The sequence below is a fragment of the Miniopterus natalensis genome, chromosome 16, assembly GCF_054644295.1.
Source record: "Miniopterus natalensis isolate mMinNat1 chromosome 16, mMinNat1.hap1, whole genome shotgun sequence".
Classification (NCBI taxonomy): domain Eukaryota; kingdom Metazoa; phylum Chordata; class Mammalia; order Chiroptera; family Miniopteridae; genus Miniopterus; species Miniopterus natalensis.
This window is the reverse complement of record NC_142096.1, coordinates 15,538,341-15,565,655: the sequence shown is the minus strand read 5'-3', so window position 1 is coordinate 15,565,655 and position 27,315 is coordinate 15,538,341. Positions and strand designations below refer to the sequence as shown.

The window sequence follows — 27,315 nt, the reverse complement described above, 5'->3', positions numbered from 1 at the left end:
AAATGCCCAGGTGATGCTGATATGGCCCCATAGGGAGCACAGTTTGCAAACCACTGGGTTGCAGTGAAACAGAACCTACCAGGTGTTATGGAGTAAAAGAAGAAAAGTGCGATGGGAAGGGGCGGGGAGGGGAGGAGAGCGGCCCATTAGGCGTGTGCTGATCAAGCAGACCTTTGTGGGTCAGGGTGTGGTCAACGTGAGACATACTCTTGGGGAGTAAGTTTCCAGGCACTGAAGCACCTCCCTAGGGCATCGGGAATGGGTGAGTCTATGGCCCACACCTTGTAACAACCCTACAAAGCCGACAAGGGAACTAACTCCAGGCCAGATGTTTCATGTGATTTTTAGAGTCCCTCCTCTAAATGTACCTCCCCATCTGCTCACTGATGCAGGAGCAGCAGCAGGAGCACAGCCTTCTATCGGATAAGAAGTCTTTTTTTAAAGACAGCTCTTGGCTGAGAAATAGGCAACAAGCTTACTCGTATTAAATGTAATCAGCTAAGCAGCAAGTGTACGGGATGCTATTAAACCTGGTCCCATTTTGATTAAGAGGAAGGGAAGAAGAGGAAAGCATTGGTCCCACTGGTGCAAAAGGATGCCCAAAGCAAAAACTGGGCTGAGAAAGCAGACTTGGCTTCGTTCCAGACTGGGTGACCAACAGAAGCCAAGCACTGTGTTGTCTCCGAGAGGAATCAGGCCACTGGAACCGTAGTGTGTGCAGTTTCTGTCTACATACTGTGGCCGGGGAGAGGGCTCTTGTTCAATTAGGACCTGAATTTCCTATTCAGAAAAGGAGGAAGCTGACTAGATTTATCTCTAAAATCTCTTTCAACTCTGACTTCTCTGTTTTTATAGATACCCTGAAAAGCCTCCAGGATAAATCCTCGCTCAGAGATCAAAACAGAACAGGCTGTTTGGGGCACATCTTGTACCGAAAAGGTCTACCGCAAACCACAGCGCCAGGGAGCACGAAACAGCAAATTTCATTTCCTTTGGGCTCCCAAACGAGAATGAATGTATCAAAGAGCATCTTGTGCTGGGCATGCTGTACAAACACCGTGCAGGGTTACGATCGTCTATTTCCAGCTCACGGGACAGATGCTGGGGCTGCCAGAGGCTCTGGGTGCACAGGTCTGGAACACGAGAGAAAAAAACAAGTGTTCTCGGGGTTTAAAAACACTTGGAGAGTCCTCAGAAGTATTTTCAGTGACATCTGCAGCTAGTATGGAGGCTGCTTCCAGCTAAGGGGCTGGAAAAAGATTTTGCAATCAATACACATGGGTCGAGCCCCAACTGCGTAGCAGGCACAGCTTAAGCAACTGCTCGTGGTGAACCAATTTCTGTAATTCAAGGACTGTGTAACTGAAACGGGTATTATTTCTTCAAAATAAAAATGTCTTCTACGTGTATAGGACACACACACACACACACAAACACACACATACACCCCAAAGTATCCATGTTAAAATTGAATCTATCCAACATTATTTTCCTTTCCTCCCATCTCCTCTGTTTTGGCCAAATACATCACCCTTTCTGCCTCTGGCCTGAAATGTATGCTATTCCGTTTTCAGGATATGCTGCCCTCTTTTCCTACCCATCCATTAAAGTCTAACTTAACTCCACCTTCTCCCACTGTTTTCTCTCATCCGACCAGGTATCACCGCTTCCCTGACTCCTGCATGATATATTTCCTACAATGCTCATATTGGCCCATATATTCTTTTATATTAGTTTACTCTTATTTGCATACATTCTCTCTTCAACCATACTACAAATTGTATGAGTAAATAACTATCTCTTTCATATTTCCCAAAGTGTCTGAGATAGGACTAATGGTAAGCAATATTCAGTTAGTATAGGATATTCAGTTAGTATGGGTCTTCATCTTTGTTTTCAGCTGGGCTGAAAGAAACTTTGGCACAGTACGCAACACAAAACTTGAGTGTCTAGCCTTGGGCCCTTTGGTGGCTGTGCACATACCCATCCAGGCTGTACACACTCAGAAGCACTTCAAAGTGTTTCTGCCACTGCCTTTCTATTAATAGAAGGAGCCTCTCTCTGGACCACTTGTGCCTGTGTTTGGTTCCCTTGGATAAGAAATGTTAAACAGTTCTTCCTTCAGGAAGAGCCTATGCTATTCTTCCCAGAATGTGTATCCAGCAGGTTTCTGAGTTTTAGCTCAAGCTCTGTCTGCTGTCAGGATCCAGGCAGGTTTGGGCGGGCCTGGCTCAAGTGGGTGGATGGGGCTCTCCAGGGCTCCACTGACAGCTTTGCAAGGGAGCCAGACCACCAGGGAGGAAGGGAATTTGGAGCAGGCCACAGTACTGACAGCCTCAAGGAAAAGGAAGCAAATCTGAAGGTGTTGTGTTCACTCAAGTTCTGTGAGGTAATGGGCCAAACACAGCTCTGCTGGGGGAAAAAGATGACAAAGCTTCAGGGAGGACCCTAAGGGCAGATGTGACCATCCCTGACACTGTTGTATTGGTAGAGCCCAGCACCAGCCTGCACACTCCACACACACAGAACTGGTAGACACAAATCCATCATCATTTCACTGCTGCCCTCTCCCTCCTCCCTCCTTCCCTGATCTGCCTTCCCCCCAAACACACACATTCTCTTATCATCATTCCCCACTAAACTAGTTCCTCTTCCCAAACATCTGGTTTCTAGGAATGATTCCTCCATTATCCCAGCCACCTGCAACTAAGAACTCCTTCAAGACAGAAGTTAGGACTTAGCTCTTGTTTGCACTCCCCGCACTCTGTATAGTGCCGACAGAAGCTCTTTCTTGCACTCAGTTTCTTTCACCCCCATGTATAAGCTGTCACCAAGTTCTGCTGCTGACCCCTTGGAAATTTTCCCTGATGTGCCTTCATTCCTCAGCCACTCTTCCAAGTCCAGTCTCCTCACTTAGTCTCTGGATCTCCACTCTTCTGACATATACCTGTCGGCCCCCTCAGCTCTCCTCTGCGAGGACACCCAGAGGCTCTCTTTTCACCTTGTTATGCCACAGGCTCAGAGTCCTCTGTGCAGCAATAAAAGCTCCCTCCCTCTGCCTCTCCTCCTCGTCAGCCCTGTTTTCCTCTGGTCCCAGCCCCAGGCTCCTCCTCTAATCAAGCAGACACAGCTCCTTGGGCCACCCCACTTCCTCCTAGTATTCCCACCAGGAGTCCCATCCTTCTCTTCTGCGACTTCCATCTTTTCTCCTGTCCCACCTCACCAGGAAGCCATCTCCTTCTTTTGTAGGTCACAAGGATTTCTCCTTTCTACAACCACTGCTTCAGTTCTTCAAGGTCCTTCACAATATCTTGTTCAACTGTCCCCCATTTAAGCATGGGTTCTTAGTCTATTTCTCCACCTGAAAGTCATCTTCCTGGGGGCACAAATCATGCTTTCTTTCTTTTTTCTTATGTCTTTACTGATTTCAGAGAGAGAAAGGGAGAGGGAGAGAGAGATGGAAACATAAATGATGAGAGTCATTGATCGGCTGCCTCCTGCACACTCCCCACTGGGGATGGAGCCCACAACCCAGGCATGTGCCCTGACCAGGAATTGAACCACCATCTCCTGGATCATGCTGAACTGCTAAGCCACGCCCAGCCGGGCTGTCCTTTTTTCTTTTCTTTTCTTTTCTTTTCTTTTCTTTTCTTTTCTTTTCTTTTCTTTTCTTTTTTAATGTTTTTGATTTTACAGAGAGAGGAAGAGAGAGAGGGAGAGAGAGAAACATTGATGTGAGAGAGTAATGTAGATGGGCAACCTCCTGCACGCCCCCCATTGGGATCAAGTTCACAACCCCGGGCATGTGCCCTGAACAGAATGGAATTGGCAACCCCTAAGCGGACTGGATGATGCCCAACCAACTGAGCCACACTGGTTAGGGCATGCTGTTCATTTATTGATATCTTGTTTAATACAAACAAAACCTGGCCCCACAGGCTCTGTACAAATATTTGCAGGCTGAGTAACTAAAGATAAAATATTATCAGCAGACCTATGTATACAAAGTTATTCTGGGGAGAAAAAGATTTTTAAAAAGGACATATATATGTATGCAGCTCCTAGTTTCTCTGAAATTTGCTGAAGAAATCTGTTCTCTCTACGTACCTGAAAGTATGTAAGCTTAGCTCATCCATAATCAAATGTTAATTGCACTTTTAAAAAAAAGTTCACATACACTGCCTTAAATCTTGTTCAAACCCATCTATTAATTGCAAGGCACTGTTTGTTGCCATGTGAAAGAGAGTCTGTTGCTACAACATCATAGACCCTTGGATTCAAAAGTCCAATAGAAAAATATGCTTTAGATGTTGTTATCAATCCCAGTAAGAGCCATGGTGGGAAGAAGAATGGCCTTGTTCTCTCCAGCTGCTTATACAAGGGCTATTGACCATTCTGATAGGCCTTTCACCAGTGCCAAGTGCTTCACAACATCACTGTTATTAGTCACTCGCCACAAGAACCATGTGACGTGCGGGAATACTACTGTCCCGTTGAACAGCGTGGATGCCCTCATGAGACACAGAGAAATTATGTGAAGGACTTGCCCCCCATCCCAAGATAAGGAGTGAGAGTCAGAGCTTACACTCAAAGCTCTGGTATTCTGCTTAATCCCTGGGAAAATCTACAAAGGTCTTCCCTCAGTAAAGCTGAGACACACTTGTCACCAGCTCCTCGCTTTAGGCTAACTTTCTGACAATACTGGAAACCAACAAACATTTGTTGGGTGTCTAGTAATGCTAGACACTGTGCTAACCAGGGGGCACACAACAGTGAATCTGACACAGCCACCTGGCCTCCCTCATGGAGCTTAGAGTCTAGAGAGCAGCTTACAAATGAGAGGCCTAAGGCCATCCTTTGGGGTGCAACCAGAAAAGATCAGAATGTCTATATTTGTTTTATCTCACCTTTAAAATTTTAAAATTTCTATTTATGATGTACACAATGCATCGAAATAGTAGTGTGTGTGTACAACTGTTAAATTAATATGCTTGTGATGGGGGGAATTCTATGCTCAAAATATATTTATAGATAGAGATGGATAAACAGAAACATTTGAAAACCAATGAACGGAAGGACTACATGGACTTTCCTGAACATGCCACATTTCACATCTTAGAGTCTTTCTACTTGTTATTTTCTCTGCCTTAAATGCACCTCCCCTGCCCCCACTGCACCCTGAGTCAACTCCTTCAAAACCCAGCTCAGCTGTCACCTGCTCAAGGAAGTCTTCATTATCCCCCTCCCTGAGGCAGAGTCAGTTGGTTCCATCTAGTGCTCCCACTGTACCTTCCACATGCTCCTATCGCAGACATCACACTGTGTGTAATTGTCCACCTTTCCATTCTTGACACGAGCTGGCTGGAACCTCTGTCTGTGAGCTCCTTTAGGCAGGGGTCGTATGGTTTACCTCTTGTTCTAGCATTGGTGTCTGGCACATAAGAGACACTCACAGTTGATTAAGTGAGAAATGGATGCACAATTTTCCCTTTCTAACTGCAGCTGACTCGAAGACACAAGTTTCACATGGGCAATCGGAACGTATTTCACTTCCACCTGCCTGACCCTGTGGAGGAGTCAAGGTGCTTTGTGGGTGGGGAAGGGTCTTCATGCTCAAAGTGGTAGAATATAACCCCCAACACCCCAGTTAAGTAGAAAATTTAGAGCTGGATATAAGAAAGCTATACATTTTATTTTTACTTTTTTGTTAATCTTCACATGAGGACATGTTTTCCATTGCTTTTTAGAGAGAGTGGAAGAGAGGGGAGGGGAAGGGAGAGGAAAAAAAGAGTGTGACACATCAATGTGAGAGAGGCACATTGACTTGGTTGTCTCTGGCATGTACCCCAACAGGGGCCAGGGATTGAACCTGCAACCCATGTACATGCCCTTGACTGGGAATCGGACCCGAGACCCTTCGGTGCACGGGCTGACACTCTAACCACTGAGCAACGCCAGCCAGGGCAAGAAAGTTATTCATTTTAAATGTATCAGTGACGGCTGGCTAGTTTTAATCTTGCATTAAAGATGGAGACCAAGTACTGTTAAATTTGGGAAGAACAAATCGGAAATGCAAAGATATGCTACATTAAGGTGGAATTCTTGTGAATATGCCCATGGGACCGGGAGGAAAGGGGCTCAGAGGAAAGCTGCAAGCTTTCCTCAGCTAGACAGACACACACTAACTACCCCAGGGCCACTTAAGACTCCAGAGGAGGAAATCATCTTGACTCCTCAGAAATACTTTCAGAGTTGGCAAGAGGAAGCAGAAAGCAGGGAGGAACCAAGACTGTCAGTTCCATTCTTGCTCTGGTACAAAGTCAAATGGCCACATAAGAGTCATATAAAAGGGCTGAATTAGACTACCACTAAGGTCCCTCCAGCCTAAAGTTCAACAACTTGATTATGTTGACAACATGAAGATGGGATTGTTACCATCATAACTAGCTAGTTATTAATATTAATCATAGGAAGAAAGCAAAGGGAAGGCCAGACATTATATGCATGGCCATCTGGGAAGCTTCACCAGAGAGCTGCAACTTTACACTCCCAGGGAACTACAGGTCCATTTCCTGCAAATCACTGGGGGAAGGGGTCTAACAAAGGGAGAGATGGATGCATGCGCAGTGAAGTCAGGGTGAAGTGAGGAAGGGGCCTGCCTGTCAGTCCAGCCTGGGGAACAAAAATCATTGGCTAAGAGGGCGGAGCCAATGCAAGCACGTGGAATCCTGAAGGGTTCATTGGCGGAGCTCCCACTTATAATTGTCAGACAAAGGAATTCTTGCCCTCTTGTTCCCCTTGCTTCTCTCCTGCCTCCTTGCACTCGTTTGTCCATGACCCATGCTAGTCTTCAATGTGGGCCTAGAAGCCACATGGCCCATGGGGACAACAGGCAATGGACTGCAGCTGGGAACACAAGCTAGGATAGCCAGATGCTGGACTGGATTGTGCTTTGTTATGGAGCAGAAACTCTGGGCAGTGGTTTTGATCTTAGCCCTGCTGAAGACAAAAATGGGACTTTTTCCATGGTAGGCTGGAGGGAGATGGGACCTTGGAGGGGAACTCCCTTAATGTTACCTCATCAATAAAGCCTTCCACGATACCTCATCCTCCCATGGGGGCGTCAGGAAATTCTTGTTCCCAAGAAGCCCACTTGCACCAGTGACAGGTGGGGACACAGAGGACACCCTACTGGTACCAGTATGTTAATCAACATGGTACAATCAGGTGTAACTTGGAGCAACTACTTTAGTAATCTGGACCCTGCCTGGTCAACAAATATTAACCAAACCTAGTATGTATTAGGCATGGTGCCAAAGAACATGGACCACCCTCATGGACTATGTACTTTAATAAACTTCACTTTCCTTGTCTCCCACCTGCAAAGAAGCTTTCATATCTAAACCCCCTGAAATGTAATGATTCAGTGTGAACTCCAAACTGGCATGGCCCTCAAGATTTCCTCTCCGATTTCATGTTTTTTAAAATTCCATTTAAACATATCAGAATTCCAGAACTTCATTTTAGCTATAAAATAATCCTTCATCCAATTTAAGAAATCTGTATTTGAAAACTTCAAATGTATTGCTTTATCTCAGCTGCCCTCATTGGGGCACCAGCACTGCAAAGTGGAGTGTGGGATTTGGAATCGAAAATCCTACTCTGAGCTCTGCCTCCACCACTTAGTAGCCGAGTCCTTCCTAAGTCACTTCCTCTCTCCGAGCTTCAATTCTTTTGCCACGTAGCAAATTTTTATTGCATGTCAACTACGTACCCATCTTGAGATGAACACTGGAGACATAACAATGAACAAGAAAGTATGACAGAACTTTAGGAAAGCACTTCAGCTCTATAGTGGGATTCAAAATACCCACTGATTCTTCTTAGCTCACAGGCTGAGGACCAACACAATGATAAGAATCAATAGAATGATACATAGAAAATCTCGTTCTAAACATAAGATGCTGTTTAAACATTAGCTGGTCATCATAATTTGTATCTCAAATACTGATCACAGAGCTAAGATAGAGGAAAGGAAAATTGTTACTGAACTAATGGAATTTCCTTATATAGTCATCTCACCGAGGAAGTGTCTGTGATTTTACAGACCAAAGCCTTACAGTATGATCTATTTTTTCTGAAGGCATCTAGGCCATCAGCTAACAGTTGCTGTAACTCCATGAGGCTGTAATTACATATCTTTCTAACAGCATCTGTGAAAGCTAAAAATATTAACGTGCTTGTGTGTCATCTTACCTGGATTGTGTAATCAGATGACTCTAAAGTGGGATTTTAATGTTCACACCTAAATATTTAGCAATTTTGAACAGCACAGCTGAAGTGACAGACTAAACTGCAAAAAGACCAAAAAATGTTAACTGGCTCATGAGAGAACTGCTAAGTGTCCTTGTCCATGAAAAGATCTAAAACTGCAAACCACCACATGAAATCAATTAAATAGACCACTCTCTGCGTGTTACTCCCAATGCAAACTCCAAAGCATAGAGAAGTCCAATTCCCCAAACTTTGCTTTTCTTATTTTTAAAGGAGGAAAGGGAAGAATAAAATTTCACTTGGAAACTAAAAGCAATTTCATTTTCCATAAGGGATCAATCAACAAGCATTTATTAACATTCTGCTCTATTCCTAGAACAGTGAAGATACCATGAGAGTTATATAAATAAAATTACAGCCTTCTACGTAACAACATGGTTAGAAGTCTAATGTTTCTATGTATCAAAGCTCAGACAAATGTGAGGGATTATAAAATGATTATGCTATACCAAGCAGAATTAGCCTTTGTTTTTACACTTTGTAACAGGCAAAAAATTTATATAAATATATTTGAGTCTGTGCTTTTAGGGGGGGAAAGAGTGTAACAGGTATCTGTAATTTTTGTCACTTTTGTCACAGGATATTTATATATCCAATTCCTGGTACTAATAAGAAAACTAATTCTGGCTAATTTAAGCAAAAGGGGATTTTACTGAAAGGATAGAGGCTCTTACAAAATCAAGGGAAGGCTGAAAAAAGAAGCTTAGTAAACACAGGAACTGTGTGCCTCTGAGAATATGCTCAAGAGTTTCATAAAGCAAGCAGGGAATGCTAGAAGGAATTAAAATTAGATAGGCAAGATATTCCCAGAGACTTTTAGAGCTTCTAGATGATGAAGCCTGCAAGACCTTGAAGGAGGCTAGCAAGTCTCTCTGAGCTATATAGTGACTCAGTGAATACAAATGTTGGTTGTTTCATAACAGATTTGTGATTTTTAAAAAAGGTTTGACAAAGCAAAATCCATTCCAATTGCCAATAACACACTTGTCTCTGAAAGCAGATATTTTACTTAGCTGAGATTCTTTTTCTTGAGAAATTTTGAGTTTATTTGAGCCAAACTGACAACATATGCCAGGGAGCAAGATCTTAAATGCTCCTGAACTGGGATTCATGACTAACAATTTAAACATATACAGATTTTTACACAGATTAAAAGCATTAACTTCTATAAGCCTATGTTAAGTGTCTAAATGAATGCATGTAGCCTTCTTAGTCCATCTAATAAACAACTTTTCCCTTTTTAAAAAAAAAATATATGAAAATGAATGAAAAGCATAGGTAATGCCTTCTTCAGGCTTCATTCAGATCTTGAGCCCAACAGCACGAATTAACCGAGGTGGAAAGAGACTCCCATGTGCATGGTTAAAGTGCAAACCAGCTAAGCAATAACAGATTTTTGGTGTAATTTCTTATCTAGTGATGTGAAGAAGCCTGAAAACATAAACACACACACGCAGCTGCTCAACGTGTGACGAAATGAAGAAAGCTTTATGTCACAGGACAGGAAAAATTAAAAGAATAATATAACTTTATATCTACACCATTATTTTGAAATCTATAGTGGCTGACAGAAGGTTGAGTAAAGAAAAAAAGTGGGAGAAAATAAAGTCAGTATTTCACATCTGGTTAAAACAGCAACCCACAGAAAACCTGGGAACAGGTTTTCCCAAAAGGAATATGGGCTTTGGGCAGGGAGTACACAGAGAAGATCCATTAGTTGCACCTACATTATGAATGTCATCTTCTGTAGCAATACACCAGGTATTAGGCATCCACAATACCTAATTAGAAAGCAAATCGTTTACTATTCTGTATGGCTAATTATTTAAGTAAAGTCTTTATCCTTGATCAAAATTAGAATATTTCTAACCTTGGTTTCCTACTATAAAATATAAGTCTTTTAAAATGGAAGCAAAAATAATCAACACCAAAGCTTCTCAAAATCAATTTATAAATTTGCCAAACATTCATCTCTTCTTCAGAAGAATGTCATCAACTTCTGGTAGGTATTCCTTAATATAACCTGCACAAACAAACCTCTCCCCCCCCCCCCCCCTCTCTCTCTCTCTAATATACATCAAGAGTTAGCAAACTTTTTCTGAAAAGGACCAATTAGTAAATATTTTTGGCTTTGTGGGCCATAAATTCTTGGGTGCAACTATTTAACCCTGCTGCTGTTGTAGCATGAAAGCAGCCATAGACATGGGTAAATGAATGGGCATGGCTAATTTCCAATAAAACTTTACAAAAACAAGTATTGGGCCAGATATAGCCTACCAGCCATAGTTTTTGCCTATCCTCAACATCATTGATATTCATATTCATTTTAAAATTCATACTTTCAACTTCATAAATAAATGGATACTTTCATTTTATAATTGAAGAAAAAGTGCTTCCAGAATGGTAACTGAGCCATATTGATCTATTTACTATTATTAGTAGCAATAACAACAATGAGTGTTCCTTATATGCTAACCCTTATTCTAAAAACTTTATATGCATGTAACCTCAAGTACTCTACTTATTCTTCCCATTTTATAGAAAAAGAAGCAGAACTTTAAATTGATTCAGTCAATGGAGTATCCAGTTAGAGGCCTTGGATCTACTAAGAGAGCCCATTTATTCAAGAACCCATGCCCAGATTGCGTGCACACACACACACACACACACCCCTTAAAATACTCCTATCCGTTCTTCTGCTCAAGCAAATTTTTCTCTCTCAGGATACTTGAAAATTCTAGATAATACCAATACCCCCTGAAATCTTATAAAATCTTTATACTTATTGTCTTGAATTGAAGATTCCCCAATCCTTAAGAGTTCTGCATTCTCCTAATCCTAAAAATCAACACCTAAACTACAGGACGTATTTTCCACCAAATCTCAAGGTCTAGTGTAAAAAATTCAGTTACAATCATAAAATGATTGCCTTATCCATTCCTATAGAGGAAGTAAGAGGGTCTTGAACTGAGTATCCAGTGCTTGTTTTGCTATCGCAACTTAACACTCTTTGAGAACGATGAGCCCAAACCTCTATGTTATAGTCCATAGTAAGAATCTACGGTTAACTAAACATTCATTCTAGCTCTAAACGGAAACTGAGCAATACCTTGAAAAACTCTTCCTCTACAATGTACCAATAATATTTGGAACATTTTTTCATGTTTCTTGCATGAGATTATACTGACTAATTTACTCCTTATGTGCAAAACATAATTCTGGAATACACATTTTCCTGGAGTTTTGTGTCATCGAAAAGCAGCAACAAGTAAGTTTCCTTCTAGAGCCTAAGATATGGCCAGCTGGACTCACATTCCAGAAATTCTAATAGTTTTAGTTAATGAAAGTCCATAGATGAAGAGTATTTACTATTAATATCTTCAACTAAAACACACACAAGTTAATCTGACACGTTTCGTGTATATATACTTGGTATGCTTCCTACTGATTAGGCATATGGAGTAGTATAAATAGCTAATTATTCACACAAGTAACCCAAGTTTTAGTAGCTTTTAAGTATTTCTTAATTAATTCTTATATCTATTAATGTTGCTATTCATCATTTTGATGTATATAGTTGACATAATGTGTGAAAGTTTAAGTTTTGCTCAACATGGACACAAATATTCGGAGACAAGTCCAATTTCAAAGGTCTAGGCTCCACATCCACAGTAGCAGGGGCATTCTCCACTTCCGACCCCAGGCATCTAAGGCTTAGGGCTGAGTCCAGCTGTGTCCTCAACCTATAAACTCTGAGAACATGGCTTTTGATGGGACATTGTGGAGCTGCAAAGCCCAGCTCTTCCATTTGACTGGTCTTGTGGCCTGGGCATGTTTCCTAAACTCTCTAAGCCTTTGTGTTCCCATCTCTAAAATGGGACTAATGATACCTACTTGAGTATTAAATGATATAATTCATGTAAAGTGCTTATCACACTACTTGCCATACTGGCAATAATACTGGTTATTATCAATAATGTCCAATGGTATCAATAAATACAAATTATTATATTATTATTATTATTTACTGAGAAGGCTAAAAGAAAATCAGAACAACATCAAACCCATGGATATCACAATGAATAGCATAGTAATAAAACAGTCTACTGCCAAGGGATAAAGGAAGCTCAGTGTTAAGCAATTAAAAACTGAGTCAGAGGTTAAAAGACTTAACCTAGTTTAACCTTTGAACTAACCACTCTCATTTATCAAATAAGGTAAAGTTTAAAGTCCTCATTTCAAAACTTCAGAGTAAGTCAAAAGACACTGATAGCACTGAAAGATGGAATGCCTCTTCCGGAACTTTAGGCCGGGAAGCTGGGGACCTAAGAATGAGTAAGACAGTCCTCACTTTAGAGAGTGGCAGGTCTGCCACCTGTGGGGCGCAGGGAGGATTTGTGGACGTGACCCCAGAGGTCCAGCTTGATTTGCCAGGCAGTGAGCAGGCTGGGACTGGAAGCCCGGCCTTTCCCCAGCAGGAGGGGCTGTACCCAAACCCAGCCTCCCCTGGGATTCGTGGCCTCCCTTCCCCAGCAGGAGGGGCTGCGACTTCAACCAAGGCCCCACAGTCTCCAGGTGCTGCACAGCTGGCATTTCCCAGCTCAGTCTGTTCACACTATCTGAGGCCCAGAGATGAGGCCATCCTCACAGTGCACTACAGGAAGCTCGAGCAGCCGGGGGACAGGGTCTGCCAGCTTCGGGTTCCTGCCCAACTCTTCGTGGACTAATGAGAGGGTAAAGGACTATGTGTCCTTCTTGCTGACCCTTTGTACTTATGGGTCTCCAGGAAAGGTGTTCCTTAAGCCACGCCACAAAATTTGGTTGTGGCCTTTACTCCCTTCACCACACAAGGGGGGCAAAAAGGGAAAGGGCTGTAGGGGCCCTGATGGAAGTCTACAAAGTAGAGGAAGGCTCAAAGCGGGCGGAACACCCACTCTGTTAAGTCACTAGAATAAGTCTGGCAACCAAAGCTGGACTTCCCTTTTAGGAGGTGCCATCTTCTGCTTATACTGCCCATTCCTAAAAGTCTGAAGGGGAGACAGGCCTGCAGTCACCCGGACCCTCCCCCTCCAGGAGGACACAGGGGCTCTTGGTGAAGACAACATTTGCTCTGTGAGAATCACATGCTTTACTTTAACAATCCTCCTGCCACGGCAGGCATTTCAGGTCACCTAGATAAGATATAGTTCTCAAGGCCTCATGGCCCAATACTGAAAAATACTGGAAAACTTCTAATAAATGCGGTTTTAAGAGACTAACTAAATTTCTCAAATCTAACCTTTGAACAACTGGACTACTATAGAGTTTTCAATAAGTGTTTTCCTTGATAGACAGTGTACTAAAATCTCCAGGAAGGCCCTTTCCCAGGACTCGCCAAAACAATTAAATAACTGTTTGATGCTCTATCAAGGATAGAATTTTTTACTATAAAGTTAAAAATAATTGTCATATTTTATTATAAGTGTTCTTCTAAGGACTGCTAGGCTAAATTTCAAAATAAAATTTCCTTTCATATAAGCAACCAATAAGAATTGCAATGATTTCCCAACATGTAGATTAGATTCCAAGTATGACTGCTGTGCTCATGGCCTTCCCCACCACCACCCACCCATGTAGAACCTCATGAGGAATGGATTGATTCCTGGCCTCTAGACTTTTTCTCTGGCAGGGGCTAGAAGGTCAGCCAAGGAGGATTGGTAGGGTGGGAACAACATAAAAGAACTGAAAATGTCCCGATAATCCCCAAATTCTCACAGTTTTCAAACTCCTCCCTAAGTAAACATTCTCCAGAACTGCTGACATGTAGCCAAACCAACTTCCTCTCCTGTGTGTTCTCCTATCGGATATGAAATTATCTAACAGCAAAACAACCACCCAAAGTGGAGCTAACAGGAAGACAGTTGAAGAGATTCCCTCCTGTTAATTAAGCATGTAAGTCATCAAATCGTTCTGTCCCATAATAAACAGAATGGCTCAACAAGTCCTGATGCACTGGAAGGGTGGTTTCTAATGAAATCATGGCCCTAAACCCTACACCTTAATTGGAAAGGTGTGACTGTAAATTATAAGAAAGTCTATCAGTTTCTGCTCTTCTTGGCTTAAAGCCTTCATTAGTGCGAAATTAGCAAATGACAAACATGTAGACAGAAGCGTTGGCTCCAAGCCCAGCTTCTTAGATTTCATGGATGTTTCTCAATGGGTTTAACTGGAGCTTCTCTCTTTTGCACTCAACACAGACATCAGAAAAATCACTCTTTTTATATCACAGTTCCTTGTCAGTACTTGAGTACAAAAGATCTGATGCATTTGTACACATCACCCATTTCAAAGAATAAAAAGCTAAACTCATGAAGGTGCACTGAGATATCAGCTTAATTTTTTTTGTTTAAGGGGCTGAGTCAGGGTGGGTTCAAGAGCAGAATTATTCTGTTTTCTTTCTTTCTTTGGATATTTTTTCCATTGCTTTTCAGAGAGAGCGGAGAGAGAAACATCGATGTGAGAGACACATCGATTGGTTGCCTCCTACATGCACCCTGACTGGGGCTGGGGATGGAGCCTGCAACCGAGGTAGGTGCCCTTGTCCAGAATCAAACCTGGGACCCTTCAGTCCGTGGGTCAGTGCTCTAACCACTGAGCAAAACCGGCCAGGGCTAAGCTCAATTCTTATTAACAGTGGAGAAAAAGTTGCCTCTGAAAATCAAAAGCAGCTCCCATTTCCAATTTAAGCAGAAGGGAGGGAGGAAGTTGGTAAAATACATTGAAACACGTGACCCGAAAGACCTGTCTTAGTTGTGTTATGTAAGTAAAGAACATTTGCCAACATTCCCAGAAAGTCTGCATCTTACTTATCCCTAAGACAGCTTTGCTTCAACAAAGAGATAACTTTTTCCACCTTTGGCTGGGACGATCTCTGAGTGGAGGTGTTCCTTGGAAAGACATCAAAACCCAAGTGATACAAAAAGCATTCTTGACAATTTGAACCTGAGCCACTTGCCAGTTGTGAGTTCTATTTTACTTCTATTAGTGAGCAAATCCTGAATACCAGGGCATAATTTCCAAATCAGAGGGTGGTGAGGGGTGAGAGTTAAGGGAGGGTACATATGGATGCTGAACAGGTGATCGTCATGGTGGGGTTTCCAGGGGATATTACATTGAAAGCAGAAGAGCACAACATGTATGCCAATGTCTCCCAACCTTTCCCAAGTTGTATCTTTCTTGTGGCTTTTTTGTGGGTACTAACCTAAGCCTAATGAAACTAGGACAGCATTAAATGAGACTTTCTTAATGAAAGAATATACATCAGAATGCTCACTTGTTTCTCTCATCTTAAGATCAGAGTAGCTACCGAGCATTCTGGGCTAAAACCGATCCTTCTAAATCCTGCCTGATCTGCCACAAAGCACACGGTTCACTTCTCTGTAGCTGTAACAGTTTTGCCACCCAAAAGAGAGCCCCACAGAGCTGGATGATCTAATAAGGCCAAGACCTCAGGGGGTTTTGGGCCATGGCTTGGAATCTCTAGGCAAATAGCAGAATCAAAATCTGTAGGTGCTAGTATTGTGGAAGGACGGTGTCAGCAGGATTGAAACAAATAAACCAACAAGCACGAACAGCAATAACAGAACCACAAGTAGCAGCTGAGGCTTAAGGGTGGAAAGCTTTGAGCCTTTCCTGATGACACTAGCTGCTAACTACCTCCTTCTCTGCAGCTGCTGTGGGCTTCCCAGAGCTGGGCGCCCTGGCATTTGTCCCCTCTTGCCACACCCTAGCAAAAGCTGTGATCTGAAAATTGCACATAAGAAAGGATATCTTGTCCCACACTCCCAGTGTGTTTTCTCTCTCTTCATCTCACCTCTCCTATCGAACCTAAAAAATATTTTAAAATCTACAGAGGGGGAAAAAAGACTCTGTGCAGACCCAAGTCAGTGAGTGTTCTCTCTGAACTCTTCCAGGATGGCACCATCCCAGGCAGCCCTGGTGAAAATAGCTCCTGTTGCCCCTGCTGGCAGTGCCACGGGGAACAGCTGCTTGCAAGCATGCTGTCTGACCCACTAAGCCCTCTGTCCCCACCCTGTCTCCAATGTTCTTCTCCAAGTACCTAATAACCCATGAAAACAGTCACTGACATAAGCTCCCAAGTTTGGTTAAGGCTGATAAATAATGGAACAAGGATCTCAGATGTGAACCCTGCCCTCCTTGGTAGATAATGAAGAATAAAGAAAAGTGTGACAACTCTACATAAAATAAGTGCATAAGGGTATAAAATAATTCCACAATCACTTATTGAGCACTTACTAAGTGTCTTCCATTTGCATGATGTTTTCTGCAAGGGACAAAGTACTTCTCTTTCTCTCCCCCCCCTTCTCACACACACACACTCTTTCACATGCTCTCTCTCCAGGTAACAAGAACCTACTGGGGGCTTGCTCTGTGCCAGAATTGTGCTTGCTGCCCTCAATTCCAATTTGTGAAGCAGAAAAGACATTCACAGGAGCAGGGTATGTGTGTGGGAAAAGCCTCTGATTCAAAGGCAATTCAACACTCTACACCAGACTTCTCTGCATTGAGTCCAAACACAGTGACTCTCCATTTTCTAAAGCCGCCCCCCTCCCCTTTAATCTGAACAGGCAGTAATTTCCTGACTCCAGGATATATATTCTCTCCTCTTTAGAAGAATAAAAGTGTATTCCTTCCGTTTGGATCCTGAGATTTCAGTAGTAGCTCTGAGCAGTAGCTTTCCAGCCCTTTCCTGCTGTTCCTAGACAGTTATAGTGTCTGGTAGAGCTAAGCTAGTAAAGGCTGTCCCCTAACACATTTTCTATGCCAACATAAAGCTCCGTAAGTTCAAAGTGCAGTAAAATGAACTATTTCTCTTTTTTCTATTCTGTATGCTCTAAATTCCGCATCTTAGATTTATTTGATTGTAGCTTGGTCTTTGGTTCAGTGAGCTAGCCTTTACCTTTTATCTGCATACTGCATTAACACTTGCAAAGCAAACTCGGGAAGGCAACTCAACATGTATTGAATCAGGAAAGGCAGTCTGTTATAACCAAAAATCAAACAATCTAAAGAAACTGCTAGTTCCTACAACTTAGCTAAAACTCATTGCCTAGTTAATTGCTTTTAAGGAACCAGCTCTAGTGATTGGGTGAGATTGTGGCAATGAGCATATTTAGTCTAGGTAGCTCAGCATAACTGAAATACCTGAAACGTTTTTCTCTTAATTAAGCATTCCTCATTACATTCTTAATACTCCTCCCCACTCCACTTCCATCCTCACAGCTGGCAAAATCGTGAACTGCAATTTATCTCCCCATTATAATGATTATAAAATCAGAACGAGTGGAGATCAAATTAAGTTTTCAAAACCACATAGCAAGGAAGACCTGGCTTAATAGTTAGTAAAAAAGAGTAATTATTCTACCTTGTCAAAACATAAACACTTCTAGAAATAAACTAGATTTTCCCCAACAGAATGGAAAAAGCATTTGTCTAACTTGTTTGTTTGCAAAAGTTGTCACAGTAGAATGTGATAGTCTTATAAACATAATTCTATTTTACATTTGTCTTGCCACTACATTTTTAACCCTCTGAATTACTAGTTGAGGGCACCATTAAACTGCTGTCTAGCATCCTGCTTATAAGCAGGGACTCTCAGCTCTATCACTTTCTGGCGGAATAACCTTTGGCTTGTTAGTTTAAATGCTCCATTCCTCAGTTTTCTCATCTGTATAATGAGGGTAATAAGCATAGAGTTGCTATAAAGATTAAAGATATGTAGATAGATAGCTACACACTTAGAAGAGTCCTTGGCAGGAAATAAATGCCATATAAGTGTTACCGTTATTACCACGCTCACCATTAGCACAAAAAGAACGGTGATATTGTTGGGCTTCTTTACCTAACTGCTCTATTAAAAACCACTTTCTTGTCAAACATCCCTGAGGTTAGCCTACAGAAGAAACATGAGGTGGATTTCAGATGTCATAATTAGAATCTCATGACTGCATGGGCAAATTTCAAGAGGAAAGATTTATACATAAAACATACAAAAACTAATGATTTGAAAAGACGTAGTATGAAACTCCATTAATATGAATGATTTATATATGGTTATCTTCAAATTAAGAACGTACTGAAGTTTTCTTGACTATTTATGGCACCTTCTCTTCATTTTGTATCAAGAATAATACTATAAAAACATATACGTAAAATGTCAGTCCCTTCTGGTATGGTGATGCGTTACTGAGTTGGCAATAAATATCACTGCATCCTTTGGCCAATCAAAAAAAGAAAGCAAAAAGGTTATTTGAAAAGTTTAAATATTTTGTCTTTCATCACTCTAATGTGTCATCCAAACGCATTTTTGCAATAGTTTTATTGAGATATAATTCACATACCACACACCTCATCCATTTAATGTGATAATGCGATGGTTTCAAGTATATCCACAGTATGGAAATCATCACCACAATCAAGTTTAGAACATTTCATCGCTCAAAAAGAAATTCTATCCCCATCAGCAGTCACTCTCCATTCCCCTCCTGCTGCCTCAGGCAACCAGTTTTTATCTCTATAGATTCGCCTGTTCTGAATATTCCATATAAGTGGTAATACAGTTAATACGATATGTGCCCTTTTGTGTCTGCTTTCACTTAGCATAATGTTTTCAAGGGTCCTCCATGTTGTAGCATTATATCAGTACTTTATTCTTTTTTACTGCCAAATAATATTCCATTGTGTGGATCTATCACACATTGCTTATCCATTCATCAATTGATGGACATTTGAGTTGCTTCTGTGTTTGGATATTATGACCAATGCTGCTGTGAAAATTTGTTCACAAATTTTTATGCAGACATTTTCACTTCTCTTGAATATATATACCGAGGAGTAAAATTGCTAGGTCATATGGTAACTCCATGTTACTCTTTAAGAAAATTCCAGGCTGTTTTCCAAAGTGGCTGCATCATTTTACCTTTCCACCAGCAGTGTATAAGGGTTCCAATTTCCCCACATCTTTGCCAACACTTGTTATTATGTCTTATTATTATAGCCATCCTGGGAGTGTGAAAAGGTTTATTATAGCCATCCTGGGAGTGTGAAAAGGTTTATTATAGCCATCCTGGGAGTGTGAAAAGGTTTTTAGATGTAAAAACATGGGAATACACTGGGCTGGGAATTACAGTATTCTATGACAAGGGAAGCGTGAAGAGATTAGAAAAAGGAGCCTGAGGTCAGGCTGGAAAGGGAAGCAGGAAATGTTTTTAAGTCTGTCACTCAATTTCATGTCCTTAGGCAACCGCCTGCCCTATCCAAAGGGTCAGAATTGTGAACAGCCCTCAATTACGCATCTGGAGCTTATAATAATCATAACTAATCTTGGTTTATTGATTTATTTCACAAACGTACCTTTCTATGTTATATTCCATTGGATCCAGCACCACAAACCTTATATGGGAGGATTGCATTATTCCCATTCTTTAGGTAAGGGAACTAAGACCCAGAGTACCTAACTGACTTACCCCCAAAAAAGGTAGTTAAAATAAACACATACATACATAAATAAATATTAAATTATTAAAATTCACAGAGCTGGGCGTGGAAACCATATTTTTTTATTGACAGAGAGAGAGAGAGAGAGAGAGACATCAATGTGAGAAACATCGATTGCTTGCCTCCTGCATGGGCCCCAACCAGGGATCAAACCCACAAACTGGGCATGTGCCCTGACCAGGAATCAAACCACCACCTTCTCTTGTACAGGATGATGCTCCAACCGAGCCACACTAGCCAGGGCAGAAGCTAATTTTTTTTTATTTCAAATCCCAATCCTTAGTCTCCTCTTTCCTCATTACCTTCATTTACCTCATCTTTGGTGACCCAGAAAGTAATGGATAAGCAAGAGAGGGCAGAGAGGAATTGTGTATATGTGTAAAGCAATTAGAGGCAGGAAGCCTGCACATCACAAACGGGACACAATCAGACTGTGAGAGAACAACTAGGGACGTAAATCCAAGTTGTGACAATGACAGCAAGGATGGCTGCATGCCCACTCCTTAATGAGGGGTCCCTGCAGTAATCAAGAAGCCAGGGCATAAGGCCACTTAAATCCCTAAATTCTGATTATATTATCTGTACTTACAGTAGTATATTTAATTATACACACTAGTCATTCAAATATTTATTGAGTAATTATTATGTGCCAGTCACAGTACTAAGATGAGATTTTTAAAAACAATGACTATAGCCCTGGCCAGGTGGCTCAGTTGGTTGGAGTGTTGTCTGGCACATCAGAGGTTATGGTTTGATTTCCAGGCAGGGCACATACCTAGGCTGCGGGTTCCATCCCGAGTAGGGGCACACACAGGGGTAAACCAATGTATGTTTCTCTCTCACATTGATGTTTCTTTCCCTCTCTCTCTCCCCCTCCCTCCCTCCCTCCCTCTGTCTCTCTCCCCCTTTCTCTTGCTCTAAAAAAAAAAAAAAAATCAATGAAAATATATCCTTAGGTGAGGATTTAAAAAAAAGCAATGACTATAAATAGCTAACATTTACAAAGCCTTTTACATATAGCATCTCATTTAACCCTCACAAAATTCCTGCAAGAGAAATGGAAAGTGAATCATGAGAAGTTAAGTAAATTGTCCCAAAGTCACAGAACTAATAAGCGGCGGAGGCAGAGTAAGAACCCTGGCAGCCTGGGTCTACACCTGTGTTCTTAACCACCACCCAGTCCTTCCTGCCAGAGCTTGCTCGGCTGGAAGTCACATGTGGTGACACACAGAGAGTAATAATACTAATTAATTCCAGCTACCATTTGTTGAATGCTCATTAATACATGAAGCCCAGGGGCAAATTCTCACAAGTCCAAGAAGTACTTATCTTCATTGCCATTTTAGTAGAGGAAAGCGTTTCAAAGAAGTAAATTAACTTGTCCAAGGTCACAGAGCTATAATAGCTTATACAGACCTGGTGCTTACTGCACTCTTCTAAGCACTAACTTATCTAATCCCCATAACAACACTATGAGGTAGGCTCCATTATTACCCGTCATTCTTAATTAAGAAACTTGTCCAAGGCTTCACTCTGATAACTGGCAAACCCAGGACTCGGTCTGGCTTCAAGTCCTCATCAAAACAAAATTCTGACTGTCAACTCATGAGTGTGAGAACCTTCTATCTTCTTACCAACATGCTAAGCATGGCCCTCAAACCTGCGGTAGGGCGGAGGGGTGCTAGGGAAGAAGGGAGTAACAAGAGCTCTGGGGACCCTCCAGAAAGGAGCATTTAAGCTGCATCCTGAAGGTGAAAGTAAGCACTTATTGGACAAAGAGAGGCACCACGCAATTTATTATTTTAAAGGAAATGAGATGTATCCAATTGAGGCCTTGGAAAAAGACAATGTAGTTTCAGATTGAATTATAAAATCTTTACTGTGTATTAACTTTTCAATTAAAATTTTTCTTGATGAAGGAAAACATGGTTTTTAATCGCTTAAATTTGGCTATACATTTAAAAAAAATCAAGAAATAGAAATGGGCCATTTTCGTAACGTTAAACTCAACCCTGACTTCCAATATTTGCTTCCTCAATCTCAATGCTGCAAGCAGGGTGATTACCAAACCCTTGGGATCTCTGCAAGATTTTCTCTCCTTCAAATCTGAAACACAGCATTTAGAAACCACGATGAGCCTGGAGATTCGGATCAAGAACTAGAAGGAACCTGTGCGCGTGCTGTTCCCGCGGGGCGAGAGGCCGGCGGGCAAGCTGTGGCTCCAATGCTGCAGAGCCAGGGCTTTCCTAGCAAACTGATTTATGACCACACGACGGGCAGCTGCAGAACCGGTCAGACCATGAGTACAATTCTCAAACACGAATCCAAGAAGAAGGTCCGGGATGGGGGGGATGGTAAGGCGGGGTTAGTTCGCGGGGGGGGGGGGTGTCACTGCCTGTCCGGGGTGAGACCCGTCAAACCCTAATTCTTGCAGCAGCCAGGCCCATGGGCTCGACGGCCCACAATGCGCGCCGGGGGAGTAGACACAGCGGCGGGGCAGCCGGACCAGGCGCCTCCACGCCCCCTGGCGGACCCAAAGGACGGCGGACGAGCCCGAAGGTGCAGTGTTTCAAACACGTTCTCTCGGTTTAGCCCTCACGACAACCCTTCCAGAGAGTCGCCGCGATCAGCCCCATTTTACAGATGAAATGCTGAGGCTCAGGGAAGTGCAGCAAGACTTGCCAGCAAACAGGAAAACCCCAAATGAAGGCGATCGTCGGGCCGGTTGCTTTCACCGAGGAGGAGAGGGGAGGGCCGGGGCGGCCGGGGCCCCGCGCCGACCCCTGCGGTTCTCTGCGCGGAGGAGGGGCCGGCTGTCAGCCCCGCGGCCCCGCAGAGCCCAGGTGCCTGCGGAAGGAGCGCGCGCGGCGGGCGCAGCGCGTCTCAGGGCGCAGCGCGCACCCCCGCTCGCCCGCGTCCGCCTCTGGAGCCCCGCGCCGGTACGGTCCGCGCGCCCGCAGCCGTCCCCGAGCCCCGCGCGAGTCGCAAGCCACGAAGCACGGCGCGCGCGCGCGCGGGACTGCTGCGGACACGGGTGGGCAGCGCCGCCGCGAGCCCACCGGCACTGCCCCGCGCCTTACCGTAGCTGCTCCCCGGTGACCAGGACCTCGGCCATGCGCTCCAGCTCCCTTTGCTGCGCCCCGCCACTCCCGCTGGGGCTGCTGTCGCTGCCACCGCTGCCGGCGCTGCCAGCGCTGCCGCCCTCCATGCTCGCGGCCGCGCCGCTACCGCTGTCTCGGCTGGCCGCTCGGGGTTTGGGTGTTAAATCAGCCTGCCCTCAGCGAGGCCTCTCCCGCCATCTTTGTTCGGGGCAAGCCCGCTGCTCACCCGCGATTGGCTGGAGAGGGAATCCCTGTGGGTGGCCGAGGCGCCCGGCTAGTCCGCTCTAGGAACTCCAGCTTGGGGGCGGGGCCGGGCCCCGCGTGGTCGGGGGCGGGGCCGGGGAGGAAAATATAAACATCGGGGCGGGGCGCCGCGGCCGCGTTTTGGGGGCCGGTGACGGTTGAATTAGGCGAGCGCCCTCTCCTTGACCCACGGAGCTCCCGCTGCAGGACCCTGGGGACAGGCTGGGAGATTGCTAAACAAGTGTGAAGGTATTTTAATTATACTTTCCATGCCCCAAATGGCCGAAAAGTAAAAATAGTAACAGTATAGCTAAATAGTGAACGATGAACAATATACAGGTCACTCCAGGGCCCGGAGAAATTAAGTATTTTTCTCTCCCCAGTCCTCTTTACCAAAGGCAGTTTACTTACCTTATGTTGTAATGAATAAAGAATGCTGGCCTGGGAATCAGACAGACCTGGGATCCAGTTCCACGCCCACAATCCTGAGTTTCCTCCTTTACAAAATAAAAATAATTGTGGCTACCACTTGTTGACATGTGCTGCATACTTCGGGTAGTTGTTAGTGCAACAAATCATAAAATGGGTTTTTTTCCTCATTTTATATCAGGAAGCAGGCTCAGAGAGATGGGGAAACTTGTCCAAGGCTAGCAGCCAATAAATGCAAGAAGAATCAAACCCAGGAGATTCTGGCTACAAAGTTGTGTTCTTAAAAGATTGTCTCTTAAAATAGGGATATGATGGTATTGTCTACCTTACAGGGAATAGGGAAGGAACTTTGACTAATGCCAAGTGTCCTGTTTTTCTGTCTCATGCAGGGTCAGAGCCTGGTCTACAGGAAAACTCGAGTAATACTAATGGCAGCAGTCGTTGTAGTAAAGGGATATCTGTGGATTGATGTTTTATGCAGTTCGTTACAGTATTTGCATAAATACAAGTCTCTGCACTCTTAAATAAATGTGAACTACTTTTTAAAATTAACAATATCTTGAAAAACAATCTCTCAATTGCTTATATGCAGTAGAAGTCTATAGAATAAAAATGAAAATGAGAGGGGTGCTGAAAATCAACTCCTTTGTATATTTTATACCAATTCTGCTATTCAAGAGTATTTATACCATCTTGAAAGTTTATTGTTTTTATTGTTCAGTTTTGTTATTTGAGTGTCGTTTTTAAAGATCACCATAGCCTTTTCCAACATTCTGCAAGATGACTACTTAACTAAAAATCTGCAACAATTCATTGAACATTTATTCTGTGCTTTACATGGTGCTAAGCACTTTGTTTATGTTATTTAACTTATTCTCACAGAAAGCCTGAGAGTTGAGTATTCATGATATCAGTTTACAAAGGAAAGGCTTAGGCATAGTTTGCCTATCAAACCTAGAAAGTCAGGCAGCCCTCAAACCCTACTTCTGCACACTCCCAAGGCCAGGCTCAACCACACTCCAGAAGGAGAACAGTTGTCCAGTTGCCTCCTGAATTCAACAATGGATATTAGGCAACACTTTTGCCAAAAGAAATTATCTAAATTTCTAACTTTTTAAATAGACCATGGCAAACATGTATACCAGGTGAGAAAATGTTCCCAATGAATGTGATTCTAAGAGCCTCATTCTTCATTGAATAAAATTACTTAACAAAATAGAGTTCCCAGAGTTAATAAGTTTAACAGCTGGCTGTTGCTCATGTTAGTTTGTTTTTTGTTTGTTTGTTTGTTTTTTAAATGTGTCTTTATTGATTTCAGAGAGAGGAGGGGAGAGGGAGAGAGAAAGATAGAAACATCAATGATGAGAGAGTCATTGATTGGCTGCCTCCTGCATGCCCCCCACTGGGGATCTAGCGGGCAAACTGGGCATGTGCCCTGACCAGGAATCGAACCTCAATCTTCTAGATCATAGGTCGATGCTCAACCTCTGGAACATGCCCAGCTGGGCTGTTGCTCCTGTTTTAATCCTGTAACAAAGAATATCAAGAGTTGGCATGGGCTTCACACTCAAACATTAAAAAAAGAAGAAAGGTCTAAAAGCAATGATAAAAAGCTAGAAAATAAAGTAAAGCAAACCCAAAGTAAGTAGCAGTTCATGTTTAATAAATATTCCTTCTTTTTCTTTTCCTTAGGGACATGCGAAAACTTTTTGGGGTAATGAGTATTATCAGTGATATCGGCCCTGGGGTCTTGAGTGTGGCAAAGAAAGAATTCAGAGCCAAGAACTCTAGCATAAGAGGAAGTTTATTTAGTTTGCAAAGCAAAAGTACACTCGAAGAAAAGATTTAAGCGCCTGCTCAGAGAGCTGTCCTGGCCTTTTAGAAAGAAAGTCTCAGAGGCAGGAGAAGTGAGCCAGCTAGGCTGTGTGGACTCACGTAACAACTTACAGAGGCAAAAGAAGGGCCCTTGGAGCTAGGTTCAGGGGGTTAGCCAACGGACGAGCTGGAGCTGCCCACTGCTCTTCTGGTTGCCAGTCTCGTGGGAACCTTTAGAGTTTAGGAGAAAGAAAGCAAAGTTACATGCCTGAAGAAAGAAGGCAGGGGTGTGCTCCAGGCAGAGCACATGCTGTGTCCTTTGACTAGGAGTTTTTATCTGTTTCCTAAAGGCAGGAATTTTAGGGGAGGTCTCAGGGAAGAAACTCAAAAGAATATCATCTTTACAGGTGTGTCCTTTAATATGCTGACTCATCCAAGTGAGTGTATAGAGTCAGGGTCGTTGTCTCTATTGATTAGTCTATGCTAGGATAGGGGGTTATTGGTCATTCATTACACCTGGTCCTGAGGTCAGCCATGACATTGCTTCACCTGATTTTGCTGCTTTTCTGGGCCTGTCCTGAGGGTGTATTGCTTAAGGCAGTGATCTTGCAAGGGAGAAGGAGGCAGGTAATGAGGCCAGTTTGAATCAGCTGTCTCAGTTTCCCCATTCCACTTGCCAAGGAATTTTCATGGCTTCTTGTTATCCTGCCTCAGTGAGAATGTTCTGCATTTGTCAGATCATTGAATTGTACCCTTTAAATGGGTGCAGTTTATTTTACTTAATTTATATCTCAATCAGGTTGACTTAAAAACAGAAGAGCCTTGAGGCAGAAGTGTATCCTGTGAATTTAGAGAATGTGGGGGAAGGGTTGTAACAGGGATAGTATAAGGTCTTAAGGACCTGAGTAAGGACTTTCCTTTTCACTCAGAAGATTGGAATCCTGCTTTTCCAGGGCAGTGTTTCTGTGAAACATAAGACAATACTACCATCTAGTGGGGAAAATCTTGATTGTTTTATAAGCAAAGCCTTAAAGGTTTATTTAACCAAGAATATGAAGTTAAAATATCAACTGCTGTATTTCCCATAGAATTAAATAAGTCATATAAATCAGGACTTTTTTATCTGAAGTGATTTTAAGTAAACACAAGGTAATATAGTTTCCAATCTTCTCCTTAGAGGTAAACATTATTACAATTCATTCAGTTGTTCAGCAAATATACATGAAGATCCATTTCTGTAACTGTTCATGTACCTGTTAAATGAGTTTCTTTTTTCCTGTCACCAGATGAATAATTAAGGAAGCTTCAAACATTTAAGAAAAATGTGTAGAAATTCTTCTTTACTTCAGAAAAATCTATTAACATGGTTTAAAAAATGAATTAATAAAAATTATCATTATTCTATTTTAAGAGAGGAAACCAGGTCCTGCTTCCTGCCAGAAAAGCAATAATCTGATATCATTAGTTAATTAATAATAAAAAATATTTAATAAGTAAGAATAAATGAAACGACAAAAAGCTGTCATTTATTCAAAACCCTTTGTTTTGCATGCATTTTAGAAATGCAGGTAGTGTTATCTCCTTTTTACAGATAAGGAAGTTGGACCGAGAGGAATTAAGCCAACTGCCCTAGGTTACAAAGCTAGCGAGTGCAAAACTGGCTTTCCAAGGCAGGCCTGCCCGATGGAAAAGCCAGCGTTCTCCTTACACTAAGCTGCTTCTAGCTGCAGGGCATGCTTCTGGCTGAACAGAGCAGCCACAATAGCTGATTCCCTTCCTAATTGTGAATTCTCAGGAGGCAAAGGCCTTCACATTCAGCATTTTCCTGAAGCATTCT

At 42.7% G+C, this 27,315-nt stretch overlaps 1 protein-coding gene across 1 annotated transcript in view; it reads right to left on the bottom strand.

Moving 5' to 3' along the window:
• Positions 1-23,098, bottom strand: part of DEPTOR (DEP domain containing MTOR interacting protein) — a 97,476-nt gene extending 74,378 nt beyond the window's left edge. The window contains exon 1 of the mRNA XM_016207710.2: positions 22,971-23,098. Within this exon, the coding sequence (XP_016063196.2) occupies positions 22,971-23,098 (128 nt within the window). The remainder of the gene's footprint in view (positions 1-22,970) is intronic.
• Between the last annotated feature and the right edge of the window lie 4,217 nt (positions 23,099-27,315).